Source organism: Callospermophilus lateralis, chromosome 13, assembly GCF_048772815.1.
Source record: "Callospermophilus lateralis isolate mCalLat2 chromosome 13, mCalLat2.hap1, whole genome shotgun sequence".
NCBI lineage: Eukaryota > Metazoa > Chordata > Mammalia > Rodentia > Sciuridae > Callospermophilus > Callospermophilus lateralis.
In genome coordinates this window covers 25,208,554-25,236,133 of record NC_135317.1, presented here as the reverse complement: position 1 = coordinate 25,236,133, position 27,580 = coordinate 25,208,554, and the positions used below count along the sequence as shown (strand labels likewise).

At 34.9% G+C, this 27,580-nt stretch overlaps 1 protein-coding gene across 1 annotated transcript; it reads left to right on the top strand.

Annotated features, from left to right (window-relative positions):
• The first annotated feature begins 110 nt into the window (after nt 1–110).
• Kin (Kin17 DNA and RNA binding protein) lies at nt 111–27,580 on the top strand. The gene is made up of 13 exons (XM_076831518.1): nt 111–273; nt 2,620–2,714; nt 7,256–7,299; nt 7,384–7,506; nt 8,408–8,589; nt 10,640–10,688; nt 11,666–11,726; nt 16,413–16,542; nt 18,389–18,439; nt 21,342–21,410; nt 22,189–22,288; nt 23,755–23,855; nt 26,857–27,580. The coding sequence occupies exons 1-13, from the start codon at nt 160–162 to the stop codon at nt 26,917–26,919; spliced, it is 1,182 nt and encodes a 393-aa protein (XP_076687633.1). The 5' UTR covers nt 111–159; the 3' UTR covers nt 26,920–27,580.

Genomic DNA, 27,580 nt, shown 5'->3' with positions numbered 1-27,580 from the left:
CGCGCCAGAAAGAGGAGTCTCGCGAGCGTTGGGGGCCGGTCCTCCCAGGCCCCACCTATTTCCGACTGTCAGCTTTGCCCCGCCTACTCCTTCCAGCCCAGTTCCGCTTCCGGTTGGACGGATTCTGTGCTCCAAAAAGTGGTCGCTGCGGTGGTAACGATGGGGAAGTCAGATTTTCTTACTCCCAAAGCCATCGCCAACCGGATCAAATCCAAAGGACTTCAGAAGCTGCGTTGGTATTGCCAGATGTGTCAGAAGCAGTGCCGGGACGAGGTAAGTGGGCCTGGGATGGCTCCATATTCCCCAGAGGGGCCCCACTGAATATCCAGGTTCAAGTTCAGATGCCGATGAGAGCACAGGGCTCGAGTTCCCGGCTGCGAGGCTTTTGGGGTCTGCACTGGCCTAGTCAACTCAGCCCAGGAGAGCTGCTCTTCCCTGCAGTCTCCAGACCTAGCGGGGCACCAGTGGTCTTTGACACCTCATTCCTCCCCATTCTGCACCTTCCCCCTCCCCCAAAAGAAATGAAATCCACTGGTTTTGCGGTTCTCGAAGGGGCGTGAATAATGAATGCAGTGCAGGACGTCTGGGCGATAACAGTAATAATAACCATCTCTGATTTGGCTCTCAAACAGGACAATTAGGATTTACACTTCTTTGTGATTCAAAGGAAACAAGGAAAACAAAGCTCTTTCGCACAATTCATCTAACAAGCATTTATTGAACACCTAAATGAACTAGGACCAGATGTCAAAATTATGAAGTCAGTACCACTTAATAGCATGTTCTCTTGGACAAGCCACTTATCATTCTCTATACCTGTTTACTCCTCCGTAAAGTGGGAATAATAACTGTTCCTACTTGTAAGATTGTTGTTGAGTTTGAAATAAGTGAATTGTAGGTAAAGTGGCTAAAGAGAATCATAGAGATCTTGAAAAGTCTTGTATATTGTGCTACAGAGATTATACTTTCCCCCATATTGAGGTGGATGGTGGGGCTCCACTGAAGAATTGAGAGCAGCTAATGGTGTGGCATTTTTCTCTGGAGACCAGATTGGAAGGGAATGGAAGAACAATGAGGCAACAGGAATAATCTAATCCAGGGCTTCTGTGAGGGATAAGATATTTTAAGTAGGCCTCATAGAATGACATTGATAGAGTTATTTCATTTCCATTTCCTTCTTTCTATGTAAGTGAAGGTGAAATTCTCACACAGAAAACTAGGGACTAGTACAACCAATATCCTTATATCCATACCCAGTGTCTTAGTCTCCTTGGGCTATTATAATAGAATGCAATAGACTGAGTGCTTTAAACAATAGAAATGTGTGTCTCACAGTTCTGGAGGCTGGGAAGTTCAAGATCAGGAGGCTGGAATGGTTGCAGTTCTAGTAAGAGCTGTGTTCCTGTTTAGTAAACAGCAGTCTTCCCTCTGTATCTTTGGGCAGACAGGGCCAGCTCTAGGCTCTTATAAGGGAACTAACACCATCATAGGGCTTTACCCTCACTATCTGATCTAAATTTAAGGCCCCACTTTCTAATGCCATCCTATTGGGGATTAGAGTTTCGATATATAAATTATGGGGGACTACAAGTATACGTTCTGTAACACACAGATGTAACAAAAGTGTTTTGCCATGTTTTCTTTTTTTGGAATTACTTTAAATTATAAACATCAGGGTATTTTACCTCTAATACTTACATAAGTATCTCAAAATTTCAGTATGATTTTCTGTATAACCACGATATATGTCAATATGTCACTAATGTGACAAAATTAATAAAAATACCCATATATCATCTAATGACACTTTTCATATTTTTTCAGTTGTCCTGTGTTTTTTAAAGCAATTTTTTCAAACTAAGGCCAAAAGTCATGAATAGGATTTGATTATTGGGACTTTTTGTTCTTTTTAATAAACCTTGATTTTTAGAGCAGTCATAGCTTCACAGGAAAAAGCAACTGGACAGTACAGAGATTACCCAGTACCTCTCCCTCCCACATGCACAGCTGACCCCAACATCCTGCAGCAGAGTAGTGCACTTGTTATGATAGATGAACCTGCTTCAACATATTAATACACAAAGACCAGTTTGCATTGTGGTTCATTCTTGGTGTTGCATATTTTATGCGTGTTTTTTTTTTTTTTTAACCTCCAACAGTCACACCATTCTATGTGATTTTGACAAGTGCATAATGACACATATCCACCAATAAAATATCTTACAAATTAGTTTCTAAAATATTCACCAATAAAATATCTTACAAATTAGTTTCTAAAAATTGTACTGTAGGTTATTAGGATTTTTTAATATGTTTGTTTTAGTTATCCATGGACACAATATCTTTATTTTGTTTATTATTTTTATGCAGCGCTGAGGATTGAACCCAGTGCCTCACATATGTGAGGCAAGCACTTTCCCCCGAGCCTCAACTCCAGTCCGCTTATTAGGATTTTTAATTCTCCAAATTTAATTTAAAAACTTTAGGCTGGTGATAAGTTTTTTTTTTAATGATTACTACTAAAAAGCAGATTTTTAGAGCTCAATGCAGTATGTCTATTTAGAGTCCATTTCGATGACCTAAATCAGAAGTTCACTACTGCTTTTGCATTTTTTGTAGAATGGCTTCAAGTGTCATTGTATGTCTGAATCTCATCAGAGACAGCTATTACTTGCTTCCGAAAATCCTCAGCAGTTTATGGATTATTTTTCAGAGTAAGTAACTCAAAGACATCCTTACCTCATAAGCTTATTCAGTTGAATACTTAATAGGTGCTTAATATTTTATATATTGGTGGTCCATTATTCCATATATGTTAACATGATAGCTGTATTCTCTCTCTGCTCAGCTTTTAATTTTCTTTTGAAAGTTTACCACAGTTTTCTCACAATTATTAGACTTTCCTTCCTTCCATTTCAAACATGAAACTATGAAACTACTTTCATTCTAACACAGTTGTGACTAGAACTGTGCTATGCTCCCAGCTTCCTGACCTCAAGACCTTATCTACTTAGGAGCTGTGGAGGGCGGGGCTTCTGAATGAACTCTTGAGGTTTTCTAGCTTCAGTTTCCTTATCTGTTAAGATGACACTAACAATAGCACCCTCTTCCAAGTATTGTTGATCCTTCACAAGGCTTATAGGAAAATAAGTGAGTTAAATTTCACTTGCTCTCAAGAGTGCCTGGTACTCAGGATTTGCTGTTAGTTATTATTATTGCTATTAATACTTAGTCTTGCTTCTTTCCGTATTTTTGTTTCCAAACTTCCTTTTGACCTGAGAACCCCTTTACATGCTTAAAAATGATTGAAGGCCACATAGAGCTTTTGTTTATGTGGGTTTTATGTATCAATAGTTAGAAATTAAAACTGTGAAGAGTGGGGCTGTAGTTCAGTGGTAAAGCATTTGCCAAGCTTGTGTGAGGGCCTAGGTTCAAGTCCATGCACTGCAAAAAAGGGGGAAAAAAAGGAGGAGAAGGAAAGAAAGAAAATTTAAAACTGAGAAATTTTAAAATACTATTTTTAGTTCATTTGAAAATAGCAACATAGTTAATAAATATTAAATAACATTTTAAAATGAAAAAGTATATTTTCCAAATAAAACACATGAATGTTTTGTTTTTGCAAACAATGTTGACTTAATAGAAGGCAGTTGGATTCTCACATCTCCTTCTGCATTTAGTCTGTCATGAAATGTTTTGTTTGAAGCACATGAATATCCAGTATTTACATAGATGTATAATTAGAAGGAGAGAAATATTTTAGTAATCTTTTTAGATAATTTTAGATATTCTTCTTAGATACTGCATCAATTAAAATATGTGGCAGTTTCTTAAAGCTTAGTCATAATGTAGACTCTTAGATTAGTGAAGTTTTTGTACTGTTAAGTTAAAATTAATTGATTTATCTTTTGTATGGATCTTATACCTGTGCATGATTTTGTAACATGTGTTAGACATTTGAAAAGTATTGGTTTACTACATGACATAGATCTTCCAAATCATGGCATATTATATCCTGTAATGTCATCAAATCATATTAACCCATTTGTCCCATTGTCCCAGATGCTGAATACCTATCAAAACTTAAATTGATCAACAAATATACTACTTGTAATAACTTCAAAGTCAATAAATATACCACTTGTGATAACTTTCAAATAATTATTGTTTTTATTTTTCAAATAATTTATTATGTTTTGTTCATAGATGAATGATTAGAACATTTGAGAAAAAACATATACACAAACACATGTATATATATATATACATATCTTCTTGATTCTGATTTCCAACTTATTTTAATACATCTGTGTCAATTGTGTTGAAATATTTGCAGAATTGGAAACTTGGGACTTCTTGGGTTAATATCAACATTGATGGCACCAGAACATCCCTAAGTGTCAGGAAGCATGTCAAGCCCACAGCAGCAGGTACTAATTCACCAAAATTCTACTTGTTGCTTGAAAGGTCAAATTTCATCATTGGCCACAAATTCTGTTAGTTGTTTTCCTCCACATGACAGGTTCATTTTGTTTATATTTGAGAAAATGTATTCCAAAGTTCCAATTTGGAACCGTGATACTTTACATGTCAGTGGTTCTTTTAAGAAAAAAATAGTGTCCTGTGAAAAAGTAGTTCACCTTATAGCTTTAAAACGTGTCTGAGAATTGAGATTTAATACATCCAATAAATTTAACTGTTTTCTCCAAGACATTGTAGATGAAACTCTCCCTGGTTTTAACTGTGAGCTCATGATGTGAAGAATACACTGACTGCTAGTGTGGTTTGACATCACTGCCCCCTGCCTGGCTTGAGTGCTAAGCTGCTGGCAGGCTTTTCCTCCATTGCTTTTATAACATAGTCACAAAGGCAAAATTGCTGTTCTGTGAATTACCTAAAACCATCTTGAATATGGCCAGGACACGTGCCACACTTTGGGAAACACCCTCCTGGCGAGAGCTGTCTGCACTCGCTGTTCTGCTGCTGCTATGGCTCACTTGTGCCTCTTGAGTCTCCTGAAGAGTTGCTTGTGCCTTTTTTTCATCTTCATCTTTCTCGATCTTTCTTCAGTACTTACAATTCTTCAATAAAACCTTTGTTCTGTGTTCTTTCATGGTTTTTCTACCTCTGCTTCTTTAGTGCTTTTTTTCTTCAGTATCTACTCTTTTCCTCCCGGCTCTGCGAATGCAGGAAAGTTCTCCCAGGTGCCCTTTGACTTTCACACTGAATTCAGTCAACAGTCTCCATGAGTCACCGTATTCTTTTTAACTTTTATATTTAGATGTTTCCCAAATCTTGAAGTTCATTCCTAACATCTGTCTCAATTTACAGATTTTTTCCCCCTTGATAACTCTAATTTTTATTTCTGAAGGCTGTCTCAGTCAGAGTCAGGTTTTTGTTTTTTTTGTTGTTGTTGTTTTGTTTTTTTTTTTTTTGTGGTGCTGGGGATTGAACCTAAGGCCTTGTACATGCAAGGCAAGCACTCTACCAACAGAGCTAATCCCCAGCCCCAGAGGCAGCATTTTTAAAGTTGAACTCACTATCCTGTTTATCAAACCTGTTTCCTGATCTGTTTTGACCAGTTGCTATTTGCTTAGAGTTCCAAACTGTAAACCTCAAGGCCTGTTGGAATCCCTACTTGTCAATTCTTCTACATAATATCTTTGAATTTTAGTAGTATTTCTCAGCATCTCTCACCTGAATATTTTCAGTGACTTGCTCACTAATCTCCCAACCTTTAGCTCTTGTGTGTGTATGTTTGTAGGGAAGGTTGGTACTAAGGATTGAATGCCACTGAGCTATTCCCACAGATCTTTTCAAATTTTATTTTGAGACAAGGTCTCACTAAATTGCCCAGGCTGAGCTCAAATTTACAATCCTCTTGCTTCAGCCTCCCATAGCTGGAATTACAGACATGTACTACCTCACCCAGCTAACCAACCTTCAACTTTGGCCTCTCCTGTACATGTTTTATACCAGTAGTTCTCAGACCACTGTGTGTATCAGAGTCAGCTGGTGGGCTTAACAGAATGGCACACCCAACTTCTGATTAAATAGATCTGGAATGGGCTAGAGATTTTGCATTTTTATCTAGTTCTCAGGAGATGGTGATGGTAATGCTGCTGGTTTGGGGAGCCCCATTTGAGAATTTTTGTTCTCTACTATTCACCACAATTATCTTTGTAGATCTTAACAACTTACTTTCCAAACTAAATTATTTAGTACTTTTCTAATGCCTGCATAAAACTTGATCTATTTAGCATGACATTCAAGATACTTAAAAAAATGAGTCCAAACTCTACTAATTTTCTTAAAATTAATTTTAACCTTATTAGTATTATTCCCCTCCCCTTATTCTAGTCTACTTCCAGTTTCATCCTCATTTTTCTCTATCTTAAACTTTACCCAAAGTAGCTTAAGTGTCATCTCTCAAGCATGTGATGTTTTTATAGCGCTCTGCTAGTTGGAAATGACCTCCTTTTTACCTATGAAAGTCCATTTATATATTTATATTTCACTGTCCATATTAAAATCACCTCTGGGCATCTTCTTCAGTTCTTTTAATTTTTTTTTTTTTGTAAAATTTAACTCAGGGCACTCAACCATGGAGCCACATCCCCAGCCCTATATTCATTTTATATAGAGGCAGAGTCTCACTGAGTTGCTTAGCACCTGGCCATTGCTGAGGCTGGCTTTGAACTCTTCATTCTTCTGCCTCAGCCTCCCAAGCCTCTGGGATTATATGCGGGCGTGGCACCCTGCCCTTTTTTTAATATTTCATTACATTTTTTTGGTTATGATTGTTATGCTAAATTGTAAACTCCTTAAAGATTAAAATTTGTATTTTGTTCACTTGTGTTTTTCTAGCACTTAATACAGTGTACCTACTTAAATGGAACCTGCTAAGTGCCAATTTCATCTGGAATAAAGGCATTTTTGTTATCATAACTAAAATGAGGATACAATACCACATTTAGTAGCACTAGGCGACTTTGTAAAGGACCCTCTCCAAAGATATGTGGTAACTTTTCCTATGGTTGCTTTACCAAAACAACATTTCAACTCCAAACTGACTTTTAACTTTGATCCTTGAAAGCTCTATCTTTTGCAGTTCCTTCCTTGTAAAAGATTCTAACAGATAATCACATAGATGTTTCATATGAACATTAAAAGTGTATGATTGCTTAAATGTCAGGAAGATAATACTGTATATTTATAGAAAGTACCTTAATATTTTCCTTTCTTTCTTAACCAGGGAATTCCGAAATGACTTTCTAGAACTTCTCAGAAGACGCTTTGGTAAACATCTTAAGTGTTATGTAAATAATAGCTTTATAATCTTATAAACTTCTCAGGATCAACAGTGTTATCTTTTGTTCTCAGGCACAAAGAGAGTCCACAACAACATTGTCTACAATGAATACATCAGCCACCGAGAGCACATCCACATGAACGCCACTCAGTGGGAAACACTGACTGATTTTACCAAGTGGCTGGGCAGAGAAGGTGAGAAGAGGAGGTTATTTACATTGTTATTATGACATCACTGACCAGAGAGAAAGAATTGTCATTTTCTCTCCAAATTCATGGAAAAAAGGATGTATGGGGCAATTTGAAAACTGGAGGAGAGGAGTATACTATTCTACGATAGGTTTTGTTTATTATAGTTGAATACTAACATCTAGAATAGTCCATTTGACAGTGCTAAGATTTGTCACTGAAGGTGTTTTTTTTTAATTTGCTTTTCTTTTTTTGGTGAGTGGGGGTAGTGGGGCCTGAACCCAGGGGTGCTTAAACACTGAGCTCCATCTCCAACCCTCCCCCACCTTTTTATTTTTTAATTTTGAGAGAGGGTCTAGCTAAGTTGCTTAGGGCCTCACTAAGTTGCTGAGGTTGGTCTTGAATTTGTGATCCTCCTGCCTCAGCCTCTAGAGCCGCTGGGATTATAGGTGTGCATTACTGCACCCAACTAATTTGCTTTTTTTTTTTTTTTTTTTAAGGAAGGAAAGAGAAAAAGATTTAATAGCATTAAATTGCTTATTCAGTGTGTTACTTTATTTTAACAGAGAATCATATATTCTTGGATATTAGATACTTAGATATCACTGAATAATCTTTATGCAAAATAACACTTTATTTATATGTTTCCCTTGTTTACATATTTTGCTTCATTGTAGCTATATAAAAATCAGAATAGTATTTTTCTGTTTAAAGAGATTATAGATTCCACTTATATCTGAATTTCATTAAGTGGAAATATGAAAAATTCATATGCTTCACGAATTTCTGTATTTTAATGTGTATGATTGTATTTGAATGATTGAGTAAATATGCAGAGATGAAACACATTTATATTTACATTTTGCTTGATTACCTGCAAATTTATGGTGTTGTTTGTTTTTTTAAGGCTTGTGCAAAGTGGATGAGACACCAAAAGGCTGGTATATTCAGTATATAGATAGAGACCCCGAAACTATCCGCCGCCAACTGGAACTAGAGAAAAAGAAGAAGCAAGACCTCGATGATGAGGAAAAAACTGCCAAATTTATTGAAGAACAAGTGAGAAGAGGTCTAGAAGGAAAAGAACAGGTGAGCAACAGTATCATCCAGAGAGGTGATGTAAAAAAATCTAAAAACATAAAATGGCTTTTTTTCTCAAACAGCAAATTGAGATTTTTAGATGGTGTTTCTTAGGGGAGAAAGAAAGAGCACAGGCTTTGGAGTTGAGAGAAATCTCAGTTTATTCCTTCCTAACTTCATGATCTTGAATAATCATAGAATCTGTAAACGTCAGTCTCCTTACGTCTAAAATTGAAATAGTACCTAATGGAAAGACATGTAAATAGATGATTTCAGGTAATTGTAACTGTGTGATTAATGCACTGCTGGAGATAAACACAGCATGAGGATGGACTTCCATTCCCAAAAGGGCAAAGAATATTTGAAGGTGGATACAAACCCTGAGTTGAGGGGTTTCAAAGAATCAGTGGGGAAAGCCAGTGAATGGGCAAGGAAGGTTAAGGGAAGGGGTCCAGGTGTTAGGATCACTAGATCGAGGTACTTACTTCAACAAATATTTGTGGCTGCCTCCTGTGTGACTTTTTAAATTCAAACATTCTGTTGTACATTTCCTTCATGTTCTTTCTATTAGTGTTTCATTCTTTTAATGAATTTTTAAAATTATACATAAGAGCACAAAATTTTACATATTAATGGGTGCCATGTGATGTTTTAATTTGGGATACATTGTATAATAGGGTTAAACATATGTCCTTAAATTATTATTATTATTTAATAAGCTATAGTAGCCATTTTATGATCATAACACTATTATTCTACTGAGGAACATTTGACATATTTTAAGTATCAGGGTATTTTGAAGTGGTTAAGTGTGAGCATTACCTGAAAAGTAATGCAGGAACTTGCAGGCCATAGAACTTAAGACATCGATAAGGACCAGTATTATGGATCAGCATTTTTTTTTTTTTTTTTTTTTTTGTACTGGGAATTGAATCCAGGGACACTTAACCACCGAGCTACATCCCCAGCCCTTTTTTATTTTGAGACAGGGTCTCATTAAGTTGCTTAGGGCCTTCCTAAATTGCTGAAGCTGTCTTTGAACTTGTAGTACTCCTGCCTTAGCCTTACAAGCCTCTGGGATTACATGCATGTGCCATTGTGCTCAGCTTCTTTATTTTTTAATTTCTTTCATCTTTTAAAAATTTAAACCTCAGTTTGCAGTAGAAAAAATAAAATTTCATATTGTGAAAATTAATAAGAACCACATCTTCTAGTCCAGAGGAAAGTGAGAAAAATAGTTTAGTTTTTAGAATAATATTATTGTTTGTTAGCATTTTGGTTTAATACTGCTAAAACCTTCAAGTTATTTGTTCTTTTCAGATACAAATAGTATTTTATCTTAAAAGGCAGGAGAAATTCTACTGATCAGCCCATCCTTATTATATAAGGAAGCCCATCCTCATTTTATAGGAAAGATTTTTAAAATGTTCTTTTGCCTCACTATGTGAAAGCTTATGTGAGCACTATCTGAGAAAAGAATATTTTAGCTAGATTTCAAAAACATCTTCTTTTTATTAGTAAAATCAATAATTAATATTTATGGCACACTTAATAGTGGCAAGCACTGTGCTGTTTTTTTCTCCATATTATCCTATTTAACACTTCTAATAACGTCTAATAACATGCATTCTCTGTCTTAAAGATAGAAGAGCTGAGGCTTAGGAAAGGTGATGAGACTGACAAGAGGTTACAAAGCTGAAAGGTTGCAGAGGTGGATTTGATATGCAGTTTTGTTTGTTTAATGTAAGGCTCTTAATCATTATATTAAGCTACCCCACAATATAGAAAGGTTTTACTTTTCAAAGTAATCCTCTAGCTAATGTTCCTAAAGTTTATTGCCTCACATTTCTGATGTATTCTGTGTAGATTATTATGGAAATAAAGATGTAGGTAAACCTCTGAATTTGGTATAGAAATCTACTTTTTTAGAATTATAATCTTAGAGTTTTGTCTTTGAGCTGTCTTATACCATAGGTAGCAAGTCATAGTGTAAGCTATTGAATATTTATAGTAAATGCCTCTAAATTATTTCTCTCTCTCTCTCTTTTTCTCTCTCAAGGAGGTCCCTGTTTTTACAGAATTAAGCAGAGAAAATGATGAAGAGAAAGGTAGTTTTAACTTTTCTTTCCTCTTTGTTAAACATGAATTCTTTTGTACTAACTTTGCTAAAAGTAACATGTCTTGGGCTGGGGTTGTAGCTCAGTGGTAGAGCACTTGCCTCACACACATGAGGCCCTGGGTTGAATCCCCAGCACCACATAAAAATAATCAAATAAAAATAAAGATATTTTGTCCATCTACAGCTAAAAAAACATATTTTTTAAAAAGTAACATGTCAGTGAACAAGACATTTGATTTGTCAGAATTTGCATTGTTCTTGTCTATAAAATGAAAAGGTTATATGCTGTGAATTGGATAGGATGCCTTCAGTCAACAGTAACAAAATTGAATAAAATAAGCTTAAACAATAAGGAGATATCTTTCCATGATAAGAATCTCAGCGGTGATGATTCTGCATGCCATACGAACACACAAAGTAGCTGCCAGCATTCTAGTCATCACATCCAGACCCGGCATTTTCCAAAGGATGATAGAGAACATCTCTTCGTGGAGTTCCCTTAGGAGTAAGGAAACTTCCTAGAAGCCCACCAGTGAACTTCCTTTTGAATATTGCTGGCCAGAATTAAAAGTAGTCTTGAGGGAATTGTACTGACTGGTTTAGACCACCAGAATTTACCCCAAAGCTGCAGATAGCGTTCTATCCCTAGAACCATGGCCAAGAAATATGACACTCAAAAGTTGGAGTGCTATGAGCAAGGGTTGGGGGATGGAATGTCACAGCAGCCAACATCGAATGTCACAGCAGCCAGTGTCAATTGCCACAGCAACATGGCATGTAAGGTCCTTTCATCTCTACAAGCATCATGTAGGACATTTTCTGGAGAGGAGCATTTTAGCCTCATTTATTAGCATGTTCATGATTTTTTATGTGAATGCCTGTGGAATCTTGTCTGAGAACTTGTATTATAATTTTCTGAACTCTACATACATATGTATATGAAATAACCTTTTTTTTTTCTTCTAGTCACATTTAACCTGAATAAAGGAGCATGTAGCTCAGCAGGAGCAATGTCTTCCAAATCAGGGTGAGCTACAGTTACAGATCTGATACACTTTAGAAGTTTCATGAAATGTCATGTCGGTTACTACATTTTCAAGTATTGTGAGTCATTTTTTTCTCATTGCAGTTTTCATTTGGGTTTGTTTTTATTGTTTTTCAACAGTTGTTCTTTTCTCATTTCTCTGTGATAAGATGATTCTTTTGTTTGAGGAGAGGCTCATTTCATTTTATTTTTGAATGTGATGGGGTCTTGCTGTGTTATTCACTCTGGTCTTAAGTTCAAGTGGTCTTGCTGCCTCAGCCTTCTGAGTGTCCAGAACTAAACGCCTGTGCCACTGTGCTGGACTAGGAAATGCTCATTTGGACAAAATGCTTCAATAGATAGATTTGTGGTTCTCTGTGAATCCTTCTCCATTTTATGGTTCCTTCTGCTTTACTGTTGTACCCATTTCCCACAGTTTAAATGTAGACTGAGATGTACATTTTCTGTTTTACCTGCTATATTGTGATTTTCTGAAAATAGAAACTAAGTTCTCAGTCTGTCTCCTTATTGCCCAGTGCAGTATAAGTTCCTAAAGAATAATGATATTTGGGAATAGAATAGTGGTAGGGTAATGGGCATACATGTGCCATAGTAAACTGTAAGAGTATTCAAGGAGCTTGAAGTAAGGGGAAGTTGTTAAAGGCAACAATGAGGCAGATGGTGTAAAATATATTGAAATCTGTGATTGTATGGATTAATAGCAAAGGTGGCACCAATCCAAGGTTTTCTAGTCACTGGGCAGAGTTCCTTATAGGAGTATTTTTTTGTTTAAGGTTGCAACATCCTTTGTGCAAGATCATGATTCTAGAAGAGTTTTTTTTGTGAATTTTATTGTCAGGAACCCTTTATAACCTCCCAGATTTATTGAGTGATTGATTGATTGATTGGTGAGGGTTGACACATTGCCTTCATTTTTATTTTGATGATTTTCCACTTCCCATTTCCTTTTATTATTTGTTATTCTGAGGTGTTGATGAATGTTATGGTTGTTCAACTGGCAATGAAATCCATCACTCTTCTTAGTTTCCTGTGGCTGCTGGAACAAACAGGGAGACTTGAAACATCATAAATGTGACCATCTTTGGAGGTCAAAATTCTGGCATCAGCATCACTGTGCTGAAATCAGTGTTTAGAGGACTCTGCTCCCTCCAGAGGCTCTAGAGAAGAACATAGTCCTTGCCTCTTCTAGTTTGTGGTGGCTGCCAGCCTTCCTTGGTTTGTGGTTGCACCCTTCTAGTCTTCAAGACCAAATATCTTTACACATCTCTTTTCTTGTTCTTAAAAACACTTTTTCCTTTACAGATTACGCCTCCCTGTGTCTGTCTCTTAAAATAACAGGGGTGATTATACTTTAGGCCCACTCTGGTGGAATAATTTACATCACAAGATGTTTTACTTCATCTGATTTGCAAATATCCTTTTTTCTAAATAAGATAACATTTATAGATTCCACAGATAAGGACCTGATATCTTTGGGTGTCTATCAGCACCCTAATGTCAAGCCTTAATATTAGGATTCTGTAAATTGTTTGAATTATCTATATGAATATGTATATAGAGTTGCAGAAAATACAATTAAAAGAACTCACCTAAACTTTTTTTCTCTGAAATTGTGCTTTGTGTTTGTATGGGCAGGAATTTGTTTTTCTGCTGGTTTAAAACTGTTATATGTAAAACCTAGAATGAGCCAGGCATGGTGGTGCATGCCTGTTTCTCTGGAAAGAAAAAAATACATACATAACACAGAATTAATCATTTTAACCTTTACTGTGTGTGTGTGTGTGTGTGTGTGTGTGTGTGTGTGTGTGTGTGTGAGAGAGAGAGAGAGAGAGCGAGAGATAGTGAGGATTGAACCCAAGGGTGCCTTTCCACGGAGCTATGTCCCCAGGCCTCTTTACCTTGATACAGGTTCTCACTAAGTTGCTTAGGTCCTGCCTCCTTTAGTTGCTGAGGCTGGCCTCTAACCTATGATCCTGTTTCCTTAACCTCCCTCGTTACTGGGTTATAGGTATACATCACCACGCCCAGCTCATTTTAACCATTTTTAAGTATGCAGTTCAATTATATTAAATAAATCCACACTTTTATACAACAATCACCACCATCTATCTCCAGAAATTTTGCATCATCCCAAATGAAGCCCATTAAACAATTCCCAAATCTGCCTTTCTGTAGCCCCTGGTACCACCATTCCATTTTTCTTCTCTATGAATTTGACTTCTCTAGGTAACTCATATAAGTAGAATTATGCAACATTTTTTCTTTTGCATATGATTATTTCACTTAGCATTGTGTCTTCAGAGTTTGTCCATATTGTAGCTAAGGTCAGAATTTCATTCCTTTTTAAGGCTTATATCTTGTTATAAGGATATTCTACATTTTGTTTATCTGTTTATCCAATGATGAACATTTGAATTATTTCCAACTTATGGCTATTATACATAATACTACTACGAACACTGGTGTATACAGACCTGTTTTGAGGTCCTGCTTTCAGTTGTTTAACATATAGGCACCTTAAGTGAAATTGCTGGATCATATGGTCATTTAGTTTTAGGGTTTTTTGTTTTGTTTTGTTTTGTTTTGTTTTTGAGGCATTGCCCTATTGTTTTCCTACAACAGCCACAATATTTTAAATTTCTACCAGCAGTTTCTCCACATCCTTGCTAACACTTGTTATTTTCTGTTTTTGTTTTGGCCATCCTCATGAATGTGAAGTGGTATTTTGTGGCAGTTTTGATTTGTATTTCCTGAATGATTAGTGAGTGACACTGAGCATCTTTTCATGTGCTTATTTGCCACTTGTGTATATTTGGGAAAAAGTCTAGTCAAGTTTTTTTTCCTATTTTTTTTTATTAAAAATAAAAGTTTTTTTAAAAAAATACCTGACAACCTTAAATAAAATAAAGTTTCCAAGCTGAGATCAAAATACTGAAGTAATTCCTGGATGCATCTAGAGAACTCACTATTGAGGAATTGTAGAAGGGGAGTAAGACGGCAGAAAAAATGAGCAAATGTATTTTCAAAAACCAGAGAAAACTCTTTAGAAAACAACAGACTAACAAGCTTTTCTGACTGATTACAATAGGAAATAGGTGGTTGGTGAATGGTGAAGGAGAAAGTTGTTACTACCAGAGCCAAAAATAGCTACTTATTCCCAATTTTCTCTTTGCTACGTTTCTTAGTTCCTATTTTATAGATTTTGTAGTTGATTATATTCAGATTGTAGTTTATTATAATCAGATTGAAGCCTAAATTCATTCTGGTTGGATTCATACTCAAGGTACATTTAAATCTAAAGAATATTTGAAGTTACAGGTTAAGTAATTTCTTTTTATATGGACATGATCTTTTCAGAACTAATGCACATTATGTATAGCTGTCACAGACCTGGAAATCAGAATTTTAAAATATGTTCACTGGATTGAATTACAAGACAAACCCAGTAAGTGAAATTTTACAGAGGCAAATGTAAGCCTTACAGTTAAATAAGGAGAAAACAGTTTCTATAACGACAGTGAAGGACTCTTACACTGTAATTTTCTTGAAAAGATGTAGGCATTTTAGTTGACTTCAAGCTGAATATGAGTCCTTAAAGTGTTCTGGCTTTCTAATAATTTTAATGTGGTTTTTAAAAGCATTTTTTAAAAAGTCCAAATAAAGGAAAGTAATAATTCTCTTGAATTCTCTGTCAACCGCACTTTTTCCCTTTTTTGTTTCCATGGTAGCTTTGTGTATTTTATGACACATTAAATGATGAGATTGGTAAGATTCATTTAGTTAGCAAATATTAATTAAGTATCTTTTATGGGAGTTATAAGGTAGTTCTGCTACTTTACAGCAGGAAAAAATACAGTATAAGAGAGGCATCATAGAATACAACTGATTATATATAATGCAGGGTAGAGTGTGATTTGCTCCATTAAGTGCTAGGGCAGGTGAGAAAGCTGGAAGATCCAAGAACCCCCATGAAGAATTTCAGAGATTATTGTAGGTATAAAATAAGGCATGTGCAAATTTTCAGTGACATGAAGCACAGAGCATGGCCTAAGTTGCTTGCAAATTGATCAGAATGACTGAGGTGCACATAAGAAGTCAAAGGATAGTTACTGAAGTGGTATTGTTTTGATAAGTGAATTTTGGCAGTCAAGAATTTAAAATGTAGACTTAAACACTTAGGCAATCAGGAATAGTAAAAACTGTTTAAGTGATATGTTGAAATCTTGGCCTTAAAAAAACATTGCTTTCAACAGTAATGTGCTAGACTTATGCTGATTGTGTAAAAACATGGAGCTAGGAGTTGGGTCCTGTTATTATCCCCATGTGTAGATGTGGATCTGAACCTTAAATTATTGAATTTTAAACTTCCTAAGAGAAGTACCCTCAAACCCTGATCTGCCCACCACTGAGGCCTGTACTGGCTCCAGTTTGCTCTACGGATTGTAGTAGCTCTAACTGAAAGGGCAACAAGATAGCAGGGGGAACTAAGACAGGACAGCATAAATGTTATGATGCCAACAGTCCTGCACAAGATGCACACAGGCTCATCATTGTTTTGGCTGATCTCTAAATTAACCATGTAATATTTATTCTGTATTGTTGATCTTGCACAAAGAAAGCGTTTTTTGGTATATAGTTTTTATGAACAAGCATGGTTCTTCTCTTCAGTTCTTTAGGACCAAGTGCACTCAAGACACTAGGGAGTACAGCTTCAGTGAAACGAAAAGAATCTTCCCAGAGCTCAGCTCAATCTAAAGAAAAGAAGAAGAAGAAATCTGCACTTGATGAAATCATGGAGGTACAGTTTATGAATTACTTTGGATGCTATAGCAATCAGAAGGAAGATGTAATTCAAGCCTAAGGAAAGTTAAATAATGTCACCATTTATTAGAATAATATAAAATAAGAAAAACTTCCTATTCAAGGTTAGGGCAAAGAATCCCAGTTGCCATTCATCTGAACAGAGTGGAACCCCGTCTACCATGCTTATTTTCTTGCCTCAAGTGCAGTCTTTGAAACCCTCCATGCAGTGAGCCCAGTAGAGTTCAGTTACAGGAGCTTTAGTAGTAATCAAAACTGGGATCCTTTATGGATGTTCTGCCTCCTCCAACTTGTACTCTCCTGTTGCCTTTGGCTTCCATGTTTTGCCTCCTCACTAATAGGAGAAAGCTGTGATATGTTTGTCATGCTTGATTTAATGTGAGGGCTAAATTTATATGATGAATCATTTAAATCATAAATTTATATGATGAGTCATGATCTTGAGAAATTTGCAGTAGGTTCTTAATATATTCCTAAATATTCCTTCTTCCTTTTTTACTTGTGACCTTACCTTATCAATGAATTTATAAAATAAATGGCTAAGGAGAAGAGAAAGAATGGGAGAAAAGAATAATAGATACAAGAAGCTTTACTTTTTTCCCTTTAATATTATTTCCTGTAGTCTTCCCATCTTTCATTTGCAAATGAAGAGGAGATAACTGTTTAGTCTTCTCTGCTCCTAGCTCTCACACAGTAAAGGGCAATCTAAAAAGCTTAAATTATAATATGAACATACCATGAAATGTTGTTCTACCATTTAGTAAATATTGAGTTGCCTTTATGTGCTGGACATTGTACAAAGTTCTGGGTCTGAATGATAGGGACAGAAATATGTCCTTATTTGTCATGGGACTTTCATTGTAGTGAAGGAGCCATTCAGTAAAGAAACAGACCTATAAATATTGAGTGACTGAGTGCTGAGGGTGAGGAGTGGGGAGAACACTTGTGAAAGTTTCCTAAGGCAACAGAGATCTCAGCTCACATGGCTAGAGCATAGCAAGAACATGGTGGTACATTTTAGATTAGAGAAGTAGGGGCAACACTGCAGAGGTCACACATACCATTGACAAGGAATTTTTGAATTTAGTTTAATTTAAAAGAAAATGGAAAGCCAGATCTACCTGTTTTAAATATGATACATACTAAATTTAGAGTGTTCTTTGTTCATATTTGATAATTGAAGATTTAAAATGAGGTTTAGAATCAACCAAAATTATAATTTTGGATCCCTTTGAAAGTTGGTCGTTAGGGTTAACTTTAAGCCATTGAGAAAGAAAAAGATGTACTGTATAGCCATAAAGGTCACACGTCACCTTTTTCCTTTTGGTTGCTTTTTCTTTTATTTACATCTCTCTTGATGGTACTTTTCTTTTCTTTCATTCATGAGTTTTATTATCACTCACACCAGAAGCCTCCTTTTTGCTGTTAGACTGCCTCCCTAACCATACTGTACAAGTTTGGTCTACACGTTGTTTTTGCCACATGACAAAACCACCTGTTCCAGTTCATGACAGTCATTGGAGGACACCTGGAGAGGGTACTGTAGTGCTTGCTGGAGGATGACCTTGTAGTATTGACTAAGTAGGGGTTGTTACTGAGTTTCTGAGTCACTTCACTTGCTTTATCACAAATCCAAGGTTTTTTTAAATTAAAAACTAGTTAGAAATAATGTTTATTTGTATTTATCAGAGTTTGCATATTGTATCATTGGTCTTTGGTGCAATGTGGATTTTATGGTGATATTTTGCTAACTAGAATGGTATTTTGAAATAAATTGATGATTTTAAAGAGATAATTTTATGGATGTCTTGTGTGTTCTGTAGATTGAAGAGGAAAAGAAAAGAACAGCCCGAACAGATTACTGGCTACAGCCTGTAAGTATCAACTGTAGCTTCCTAACTTCCATGTTTAAATTTAGTAGAATTGTAAACATGGAAGTATTGGTTTTCAATTTATATCTTATGAAAATACCCATTTAGGTACTTTGTAGGAAAAAAAGCAAGTTTTAATTTTACAAACTCAAGGAAGGTTTATATTTAATTGCTTACTGATTATTGCTTATTATTTTTAAATAATAATTTAAAGTAATTTAAATATTTAAAAAGTTTCTTCTTATTTATTGATGCTCTATTTTGGACTTACTGAGATGTAGAATTTTCCTAAAAGTTTCAGAGTACCATAATTATTCTTTTAGAAACTGGTTTAACCAATAATAGGGTATGACTTAGATTAATTTCTGATTTGAGAAAGTATCTTTGAAAGTTGAGTTCAGAATTCTAATTCAAGTCTTCATAGTCGATCTCTCACTGGCATGGAAATTACTTAAGTTCTATGTTTTGTTTTTGTTTCTTTGGGTACTGAGGATTGAACATAGGAGTACTTTACCACTGAGCTCCATCTCCAATCCTCCCCAGCTTTTTCTTTATTTTGAGACAGTATCTCATTAAATTGTTTAGGACCTCATTAAGTTGCTGAGGCTGGCTTTGAACTTCCTGCGTCAGCTTCCCAAATCGCTGGGATTACAGGTGTGTGTCACCACATCCGTCAAGACTGTATTTTTTAGATTTAGAAATGTTTTGAACAGATCTATATAAGCTTAGGGTAAAAAAAGTACAATATTGTCTTCAGATCACTAGAATATGAACCCATGAAGGTCTTTAAGAAATTTAACTTAGAAATATTATAGCTAAATCAGAAAAGATGTTTTGGCATTAATTGGCTTCATGTAGAAAGCCTTAGTAGAAGAGAGGCTTAAGAATAAGACAATTCAAGTTTTCTCTTAAACATGTCTTTCTACTATTAAATATTCTCCTCCTAAAGTCTTAACAAAATTTTGTCAATATAATTCTTAGCATGGTTTTATGAAGTGTTTATGACCATCTATTTGTTACATTAACTTAAAGTAGCAAATGTAACATCACTGCAGCAAATATAGCAAGCAGACAGTTTAATTTTCATTATCAGCTTTTGAACAGCTCATCCAAATCACAAAAGAAGAATGATAAAGCAGTAAACTCATTAATTAATAAATTCATTAATATGAAATGAGCTTGGATTTCTTTCCCATTTGAGATGAGATACTTAAAACAGTGATACTTTTAGCTAGAGCTGATCCGAATAATGCTGTTTGTATCAAAAAGTTCAAAGCAGGCCAATGTGGTGGTGCCTGCCTATAATCCAGCAACTTGAGAAGCTGAGGCAGGAAAATCACAAGTTCAAGGCCAGCCTGGGCAATTTAGCAAGATCCTGACTCAGAATAAATAAAAAGAGCTGAGGGTGTAGATCAATACTTGCCTAGCAGGTGGAAGGCCTTAGGTTCTATCCCAGTACTGACAAAAAGAAGGGAAAAAAAAAAAAAAAGAGAGAAACAGACAGAGAAAGACAAAATGCTCATAGCAACCTAATGAGAAAAGAACATTGTGAAAGTTTCATGCATAATCTCAATGGCTCAGTTCCTTTCAATTCCTGGTAAGACTTTTGCAATCTGAGTTTTTATCATCAGGGAATACCAACAATATAATATCCTCACTTTCACTGTTTTGATTGGAAAGAAAAGCAATCTATGAAAGACAGAACTAATAGAATTTGAGATTTACAAATGAAAGTCCTAGATGTCAAGAAACCTTCACTGTGGAGATCAGTGATTTTGTATATAATTTTTTCCTCTTGGTAACCATGTTGGACAAAAAAGAGGAAGAAGGAATAAAAGATTACTAATGAAATATTCAGCCAATGCTGGGAAGGATTATAACTCACTAATTTCTTTTTTAGCAAAGCTCACTAATTTCTTTCTTTTATTTTTTTTTAATAACCCAGGTTAAATTTTAAATAACCCAGCTACATCAATGTTCATAGCAGCACAATTCACAATTGCTAGACTGTGGAATCAACTCAGATGCCCTTCAACAGATGAATGGATTAAAAAATGTGGCATTTATGCACAATGGAATATTACTCAGCATTAAAAAATAACAAAATTATGGCATTTGCAGGGAAATGGATGGTACTAGAGCAGATTATGCTAAGCGAAGTTAGCCAATCCCTAAAAAACAAATGTCAAATGTCTTCTCTGATATAAGGGAGGTGACTCAAAACAGAGTAGGAAGGAAGAGTATGAGAAGAAGATTACCAAGAAACAAGGAAAAGAGGAGGGAGGGAGAAGGGGAATTGCATGAAAGATGGAAGGAGACCCTCATGGGTTCACAAAATACATATATGGTGGTGTGAGGGGGATGGGAAGAAAAAAAAGAGAGAGAGATAAGTGTTATAGTAGAATGGGTAGAGAATAGTTATGGGAGGGGAGGGGAGGGAAGTGGGGGATAGGGAGGGCAGCAGAATACAACTGACACTAGGATTGCTGTATGTATGCACATGGATGTATAACCAATGTGATCCTGCAATTTGTACACATGGAAAAATGAGAATTCATACCCTATTTGAATCAAATGTATAATATGTCAAGATCATTGTATTGTCTTGAGCAACAAATAAAAAAATTAAAAATTATATGGTAAAAAGAATAGAAAATATAATTCCTTTTTGTTTTTGTTGTTTTTATTTTATTTTATTTTTTTAGTTGTAGATGGACACAACACATTTATTTATTTATTTATTTATTTATTTATTTATTTATTTATTTTTATGTGGTGTTAAGGATTGAACCTAGAGCCTTGCATGTGCTAGGTGAGCGCTCTACCGCTGAGCCACAACCCCAGCTCCTAGAAAAGATAATTTCTATCTTTTCCTTTATCTTTATTTTTTGTTGTTATTTTCCAGGAAATCATTGTGAAAATTATAACCAAAAAACTTGGAGAGAAGTATCACAAGAAAAAGGGTATCGTTAAGGTAAGAATATGAAGTTATGCATGGAAATTGTGAAAAAAGCTACTGGTTACCCAGTGAAGCTATTTTGGTATTTCTTGAAAATTAAATCTTTGTAGCAGAAGTATTATTGTGTCTAAGATTCCAATTATTCCATAAGATGAAATCTGAATTCATAATAGTTGGCAAAATACTTCTTTTCCAACCATAGTTTATATTTAACTTTGGTCTGTTTTCTTACTGGAGCAAATAGTATTTAAGGAATCCCATCACTACTGCTTAAAAATCTCAGTTGTGCATGCCTTGCCCATTAATCAGTGAAATGTTTTCTTTTTGTTAATGATGGACAGTATAATTATGCCCCAGAGGTCTCACGAGGACTTTCCTTGTATATTGCCTAGGAGACTAGCTGCTCTAGGGTTTTGAAATTCCAGTCCTTTTCTGCCTTTCCTAAATATAGTTTCATTCTAACACCCAGCCTTGTGCATGTGTAAATTGCTTTTTTTCTGTAGTCTAAGCTAGGCAAGTGGCCCTTCCTGCTAGATTTCTCAGTCTTATTCGAAGATTAGTAGTCTCATATTCTTTCCAGGTGAAAACCTTAGCTAAGCTTTGAATTGAATTCTATATTGAGAACCATTAACAGAAAAATTATGTGTGTGGGATCTAGAAAATGATATTACTTATAATAGGAGTTACTTGTATCATTCAATTGGAATTTCATTTCTTTTTATTTTATTTATATTAGTTCTTTTCACTTACTATTCACATATTCTATGATAAAGGTGTTCATTTTACATGACAGGAAGTAATTGACAAATATACAGCTGTTGTAAAGATGATTGATTCTGGAGACAAGCTGAAACTTGACCAGACTCATTTAGAGACAGTAATTCCAGCACCAGGTAAACCTTTTTCAGACCACTTATATATATTCCATCAAAATAAGTGATTCCATTCTTAAAAACCTTGGATTTTTGGCATTACTTGATAGTTACAGATGTGTATCATTTTCAGAAATATTAACTGCCAATATTACTGATCCCCATTTGGCTTCAGGTGTCACAATACTTAACTAGTCCTTTGATAAAGCTATTTTGTGGCATGAATGAATTTTCCCTTTCTGGAAAACTTTTTTTTCCTTCTGAAACAAAACACGATATATATCAATAAAATTAATCATATTAGGCTTTTATTATTAACATATTTGTTTAGCTATCTGAAATAGTCAAGTAAAAGTCTGTTTTACTTATTGCTTTTTTTTTTTCTCTTACCTATCTTTGTCTTTTGGATCCTTATTCATATCTAACTATAAACACCAATGGGGTTAGATTGTCTCTGACTCAAAATCTTCTTGAACATATCACTGAGGGTTCATTGATTATGTTGGTCTTAGGAACTTCCACGTATCATATTCTGTATTTTTCTCCCTCAAATGAAACTCTTCTTATAGATTGGCTTTATTAATGTATAATTGATGAACAATAAATTGCACATTTATCAAGAATATAAGTGATTTTAATGTGAGTACTGCTATGAAACCATCACTAAAATCAAGACAATGAACACTTCCCTTCATTTTCCTTTCTAATCCTCCCCGCTTGATCCCCTACTCTTGCTTCCTCTGTCTTCCTAAGCAACTGCTGACCTGCTTTCTGTCACTGAAGATTGGTTCATATTTTTACAGAATTTTATATAAATGAAATCATACTGGTGTCTTAGTTTTGTGGTTGTTCAATTTAGGTTATTTTGACATTGTTGTTGGGTCTCACTTCTTTCAGTTAACATAATTATTTTGGATTCATACATGTTGAATCTATAGTCCGTTTATTTGTATTATTGACTAATATATCAGTATGTAGATATACCAGAATTTATCCAAACACCTGTGGATGAACATATGGGTTGTTTAAAATTTTTTACAGATACAGATAAAACTGTGAACATTTATGTACAAATCCTTGTGTGGATGTATGATTTCTTTTCAATAAATGCTTCAAATGGTTGTCACATGGTAGACATAAGTTTAAATTTTTATAAAACTGCCAAACCATCTTATGAATTTTTTAAAAAGACAATGTAAATAAATTTTCTTATACTTCTGGACTCTGAACATTTTCTGTACCTTGCGATCTAAAATTAAAACATATCTCTTTAAAAAATAATTGAAAACAATGAGGGGTTTTATAACTTAGAGTAATCAAAGTATTTATAAACTTTAGAACACCACATAGTTCTTAACATGATTAAGAACCTTCAAGAGAAGTTTTTTGTTTTTTATTATATTCATTGTAACACATTTTGTTGTAACAAGGTAGGAAAAGAGTAGACAGTTTCTTTGCATTAAGTTTTATATGCATTTCTATTATAGGGAAAAGAATTCTGGTTTTAAATGGAGGGTACAGAGGAAATGAAGGTACCCTAGAATCCATCAACGAGAAAACGTTCTCAGCTACGATAGTCATTGAAACTGTAAGTTGTTTGCAAATAGATAAAAATTTGAAAATGCTGTAAAAATGTATCTTAATTCTTTTTAATTGAATTGAACTTTGTTTTAATTTTACAGTATTTGGTTTTTTGTTTGCCTTCTTTCCTATATAGAAATCTGTAAGCTTATTTTTTTCTAGGGACTTTGCCCTTCATGAAGCATTTTATTTTCTCGTTACAAAAGAAATGTGTATTCATTATATAAAATCTGAAAAATACAATTTAAGTAAATCTAAAAATATGCCCATAATTCCATATATAACCCCATTAATATTTCAGTCTGTTCCTTTTCAGCCTTTGCGTTTTATAAAATTATATACAAGATGGACGATTTTATATCCTGACTTTTTTTTCCCACACATCTAATGTAATATAATAGTAAATTAATTGAAAAAATGTAATCATAGTTGATGGAAAAGGAGCCACAGGTATCAATAAATTTTCAAAATGTCCCCCTTCTTTATTAAGGAACTTAAGGTAGCAGAAATCAACCCAGTTATTTCAAGAACTCTGACATATAAATAAAATTATTTGTTGACTTTAAACTATAAGTCTACTGACAGGTCTTTGGGTGAGATCTGAGATTTCTTAAAATTAAAATTCTTCTTAGAACTCTAAACTACTGCTATATCTTTTTCTAAACAAAAGAAATTTTATCTCCAGTACAGTAGGTTTTAGTTTGGGGATGGGGTGATAGATCCCTTGGAGAATCTGATGAAAGTTTGGGTTCTTTTTTCAAAAAATTGTACCTATTTGCCAAATTTTATGTTTTCTCTTTGGGAAATCATAGGCTCCCTAAACCCATGGACCTGTGAGAGAATATTTGTCTCAGAAAGACTTTCTGGAAAAACCACTTAGATCCTTATTTAAGAGAACTCACACTTTAGTAAATTAAGAAAAAAATAAATAAACCCACAGTTCTCTGTGGGTTGGTTGTTCACAGGGTTGTTTTTGAGATAGGGCCTAGGAGCAAAACCATAGTATATAGCCTTTTAGGTTGGTTACAAAGCAACACATGCTTCCAAAAGAGGAAACTCACTTCTAGTTTTTGTTTCTTTCTCATTTTTTTTCAGCATGCCCACATTTAAACAACAATAAAAATGTCTGCATTTGTATATGCATGTTTGTCTCTTATGTCCCCATGTTTTCCTTGAATCACTTTTAAGTTGTTTCTCCTGCTATTTTTATTATTTTAGAGAGCAGATTTTTAATAGCTGATAATGTATTCCTAAATATAGCCTCATCTTTTTAAGCTATTTATCTAATAAACCCAAATGTCTGGTTCCCTTCTTAGTCTCCAGATGTGCAGTTCTTATCAGACAAGTTTAATTGACTGTAGACCCTTAAATGCAGTAATGAAAGATTTGATCTAGGTCATGCTTCATCTGGAAACTTATTTCCTTTAAGTATAATCGTTATTATATTTTTAAAAACTGACATTTTGAAAAGCATTTTTAACACAAGTTATGGTTCTTGATTGAAAAATATTAAAGTCTCACTGAGTGTGGTGGCACTCGCCTGTAATATCAGCAACTTGGGGCAGGAGGATCGTGAGTTCAAAGCCAGCCCCAGCAACTTAGTGAGGCCCTAAGCAACTTAGCATGACCTTGTCTCTAAATAAAATATTAAGAAGGGCTGGGGATATGTCCCAATGGTTAAGCGCCCCTGGGTTCAATTCCCAGTACCTCCCCACCCCCACCCCCTGCCCCAAAAGTCTCAGTCCGTGGTTAGAGTTGTGATTGTGATTGTTATCATCATCATGTTAGTGTTATACTTTGCAAAGGAGAGGGTCAACATTGCAATTTTTAACCAGAAGATTTAATAGTAAATATTGATAAGTGTATTGTGATTATATCCATATAAAGTTCTAAGTATTATTCGGAGCATTTAATATATATGTTTTCCAACAACTCAATAGTAGAGGCACTGCTCTTTTACCCACTGGGGATATCAGAACAGAGACAGGAGTGGGAAACTGAAGTGCAGAGGTTAAGTTGCTTGCTCTAGGTGGGAGCTGAACTTGGCAGTCTAGGATAGGAGTCCATAATCTGTTTTTTTCCTTTTAATATTTATTTTTTAGTTTCAGGTGAATACAATATCTTTATTTTTATTTTTATGTGGTGCTGAGGATCGGAACCCAGTGCCTCATGCATGCTAGGCGAGTGCACTACCACTTGTGCTACATCCCCAGCCCTAGGAGCCCATATTCTTAGCTCCTGTATTCCCAGATTTTATCTACCTTTGAAGTTGTCCCCTTTTCCTTTTTGTTGATATGAAGAGAGGAAGAAAATATGTTTAAAGATGGACCCATATTCTGTAATAAGACCAGCCCTAACTATCACAACTCACTTGATACATGAATTTGAGTTGTTAAATTGCTTTTAATAATATTTGGAAAAGGAAAAAGAAACCTCAATGGATAATGGCACAAACTAGATAGATAGATATGTATGAAGTTTAAAAGGGGTATTCTTCATCACGGAAGAGTTCTTTTCTGATTTATAACTTGGAGAGCCAGGGTCATTCCAATTAGTGGCTCTGCCACTTTTAAGAAGTGGCACCTGCAGGTGCCATGTCAGGCAGAACACAGAGGAGCATGGCAGATTGCGGGTAGGCAGCTTGTGTGGCTGGACCATAGCTTCTGCTCATGCCTATGGGCTGGAGCTCCATTTGTGGCCACATCAACCCACCAAGGGAATCAGGAATACAGCTGCTTATTAGGGAAACTGAGAAGACGCTGCACAGCTGGGAAGTCTCTGTCACTATGTCTACTGATTACATATTTCAAATATTGAAGAAAATATGGTAGCTTTTAATTAGAATGCCATAGATTATTTTTTAAATGCACAGATGTACAGAAATATTAGCTACCTCATAATATTCTAGGGATATGGAAAAAGTAAATTTTATCCATAAGTGTGGTATCATTTTTTTGCCTTTTAAATACATGTGTTTTTAATCTTTTCTAAATTATTTTAATTTGTAGGGCCCTTTAAAAGGACGCAGAGTTGAAGGAATTCAATATGAAGACATTTCTAAACTTGCCTGAGTTTGAAAATTTGTTAACAATACATTAAAATTCTAAAGCATCAAATTGGTGTTTGCCAAGGCATTATGAGACTCTACTGTGTTAGGGTATTTCTTTTATATAAAACAAATGGATTTATTAAATATTACTGTATAGTTGTTTAGTGAAACTTATAGAAAAATCTAATTATGTCTACTGAAGTATCAAGACTATGTAATTTTTCCTTGTTTTTTTCTTTTATTTGTAATATTTCCTTGATTTTTTATTTTCATTAAAGAATGTTATTGGAGAGTGTTTTATATAGAATCATATAATCAGAGAAAATCTTTCATGTACTCTAAATTTATATTTTCCATGGTAGAATAGTAAAATTGAACTCTAAGTGTAAATTTTAAAAAGCCAAGCTACAAATATAATAGTAGCTTTATTGTGATATAATTTACACAGTGTACAATTTATACATTTAAAATATATAGTTCAGTGGTTTCCTATATTTACAGAGTTGTGCAACCATTTCCATATCTAATTTTTTTTAGGATATTTTTATCACCCTGGAAAGAAAGCCTGTACACAATCTTTATTCCTCCCAGTCACTCCCCAGTTTCTGGCAACCATTAATCTACTTTCTGTCTTTATGGATTTGCCTTGTCTAGACGTTTTAAATAAATGGAGTAACCTAACA

What these genes read in the sequence shown, in the direction of transcription:
- Kin (XM_076831518.1), top strand. Translation starts at nt 160, where the DNA reads ATGGGGAAGTCAGATTTTCTTACTCCCAAAGCCATCGCCAACCGGATC. An exon ending in ACTTCTCAGAAGACGCTTTG is followed by an intron (nt 7,300 to 7,383) that starts GTAAACATCTTA and finishes TTTTGTTCTCAG; the next exon opens with GCACAAAGAGAGTCCACAAC. An exon ending in CTACGATAGTCATTGAAACT is followed by an intron (nt 23,856 to 26,856) that starts GTAAGTTGTTTG and finishes TTTAATTTGTAG; the next exon opens with GGCCCTTTAAAAGGACGCAG.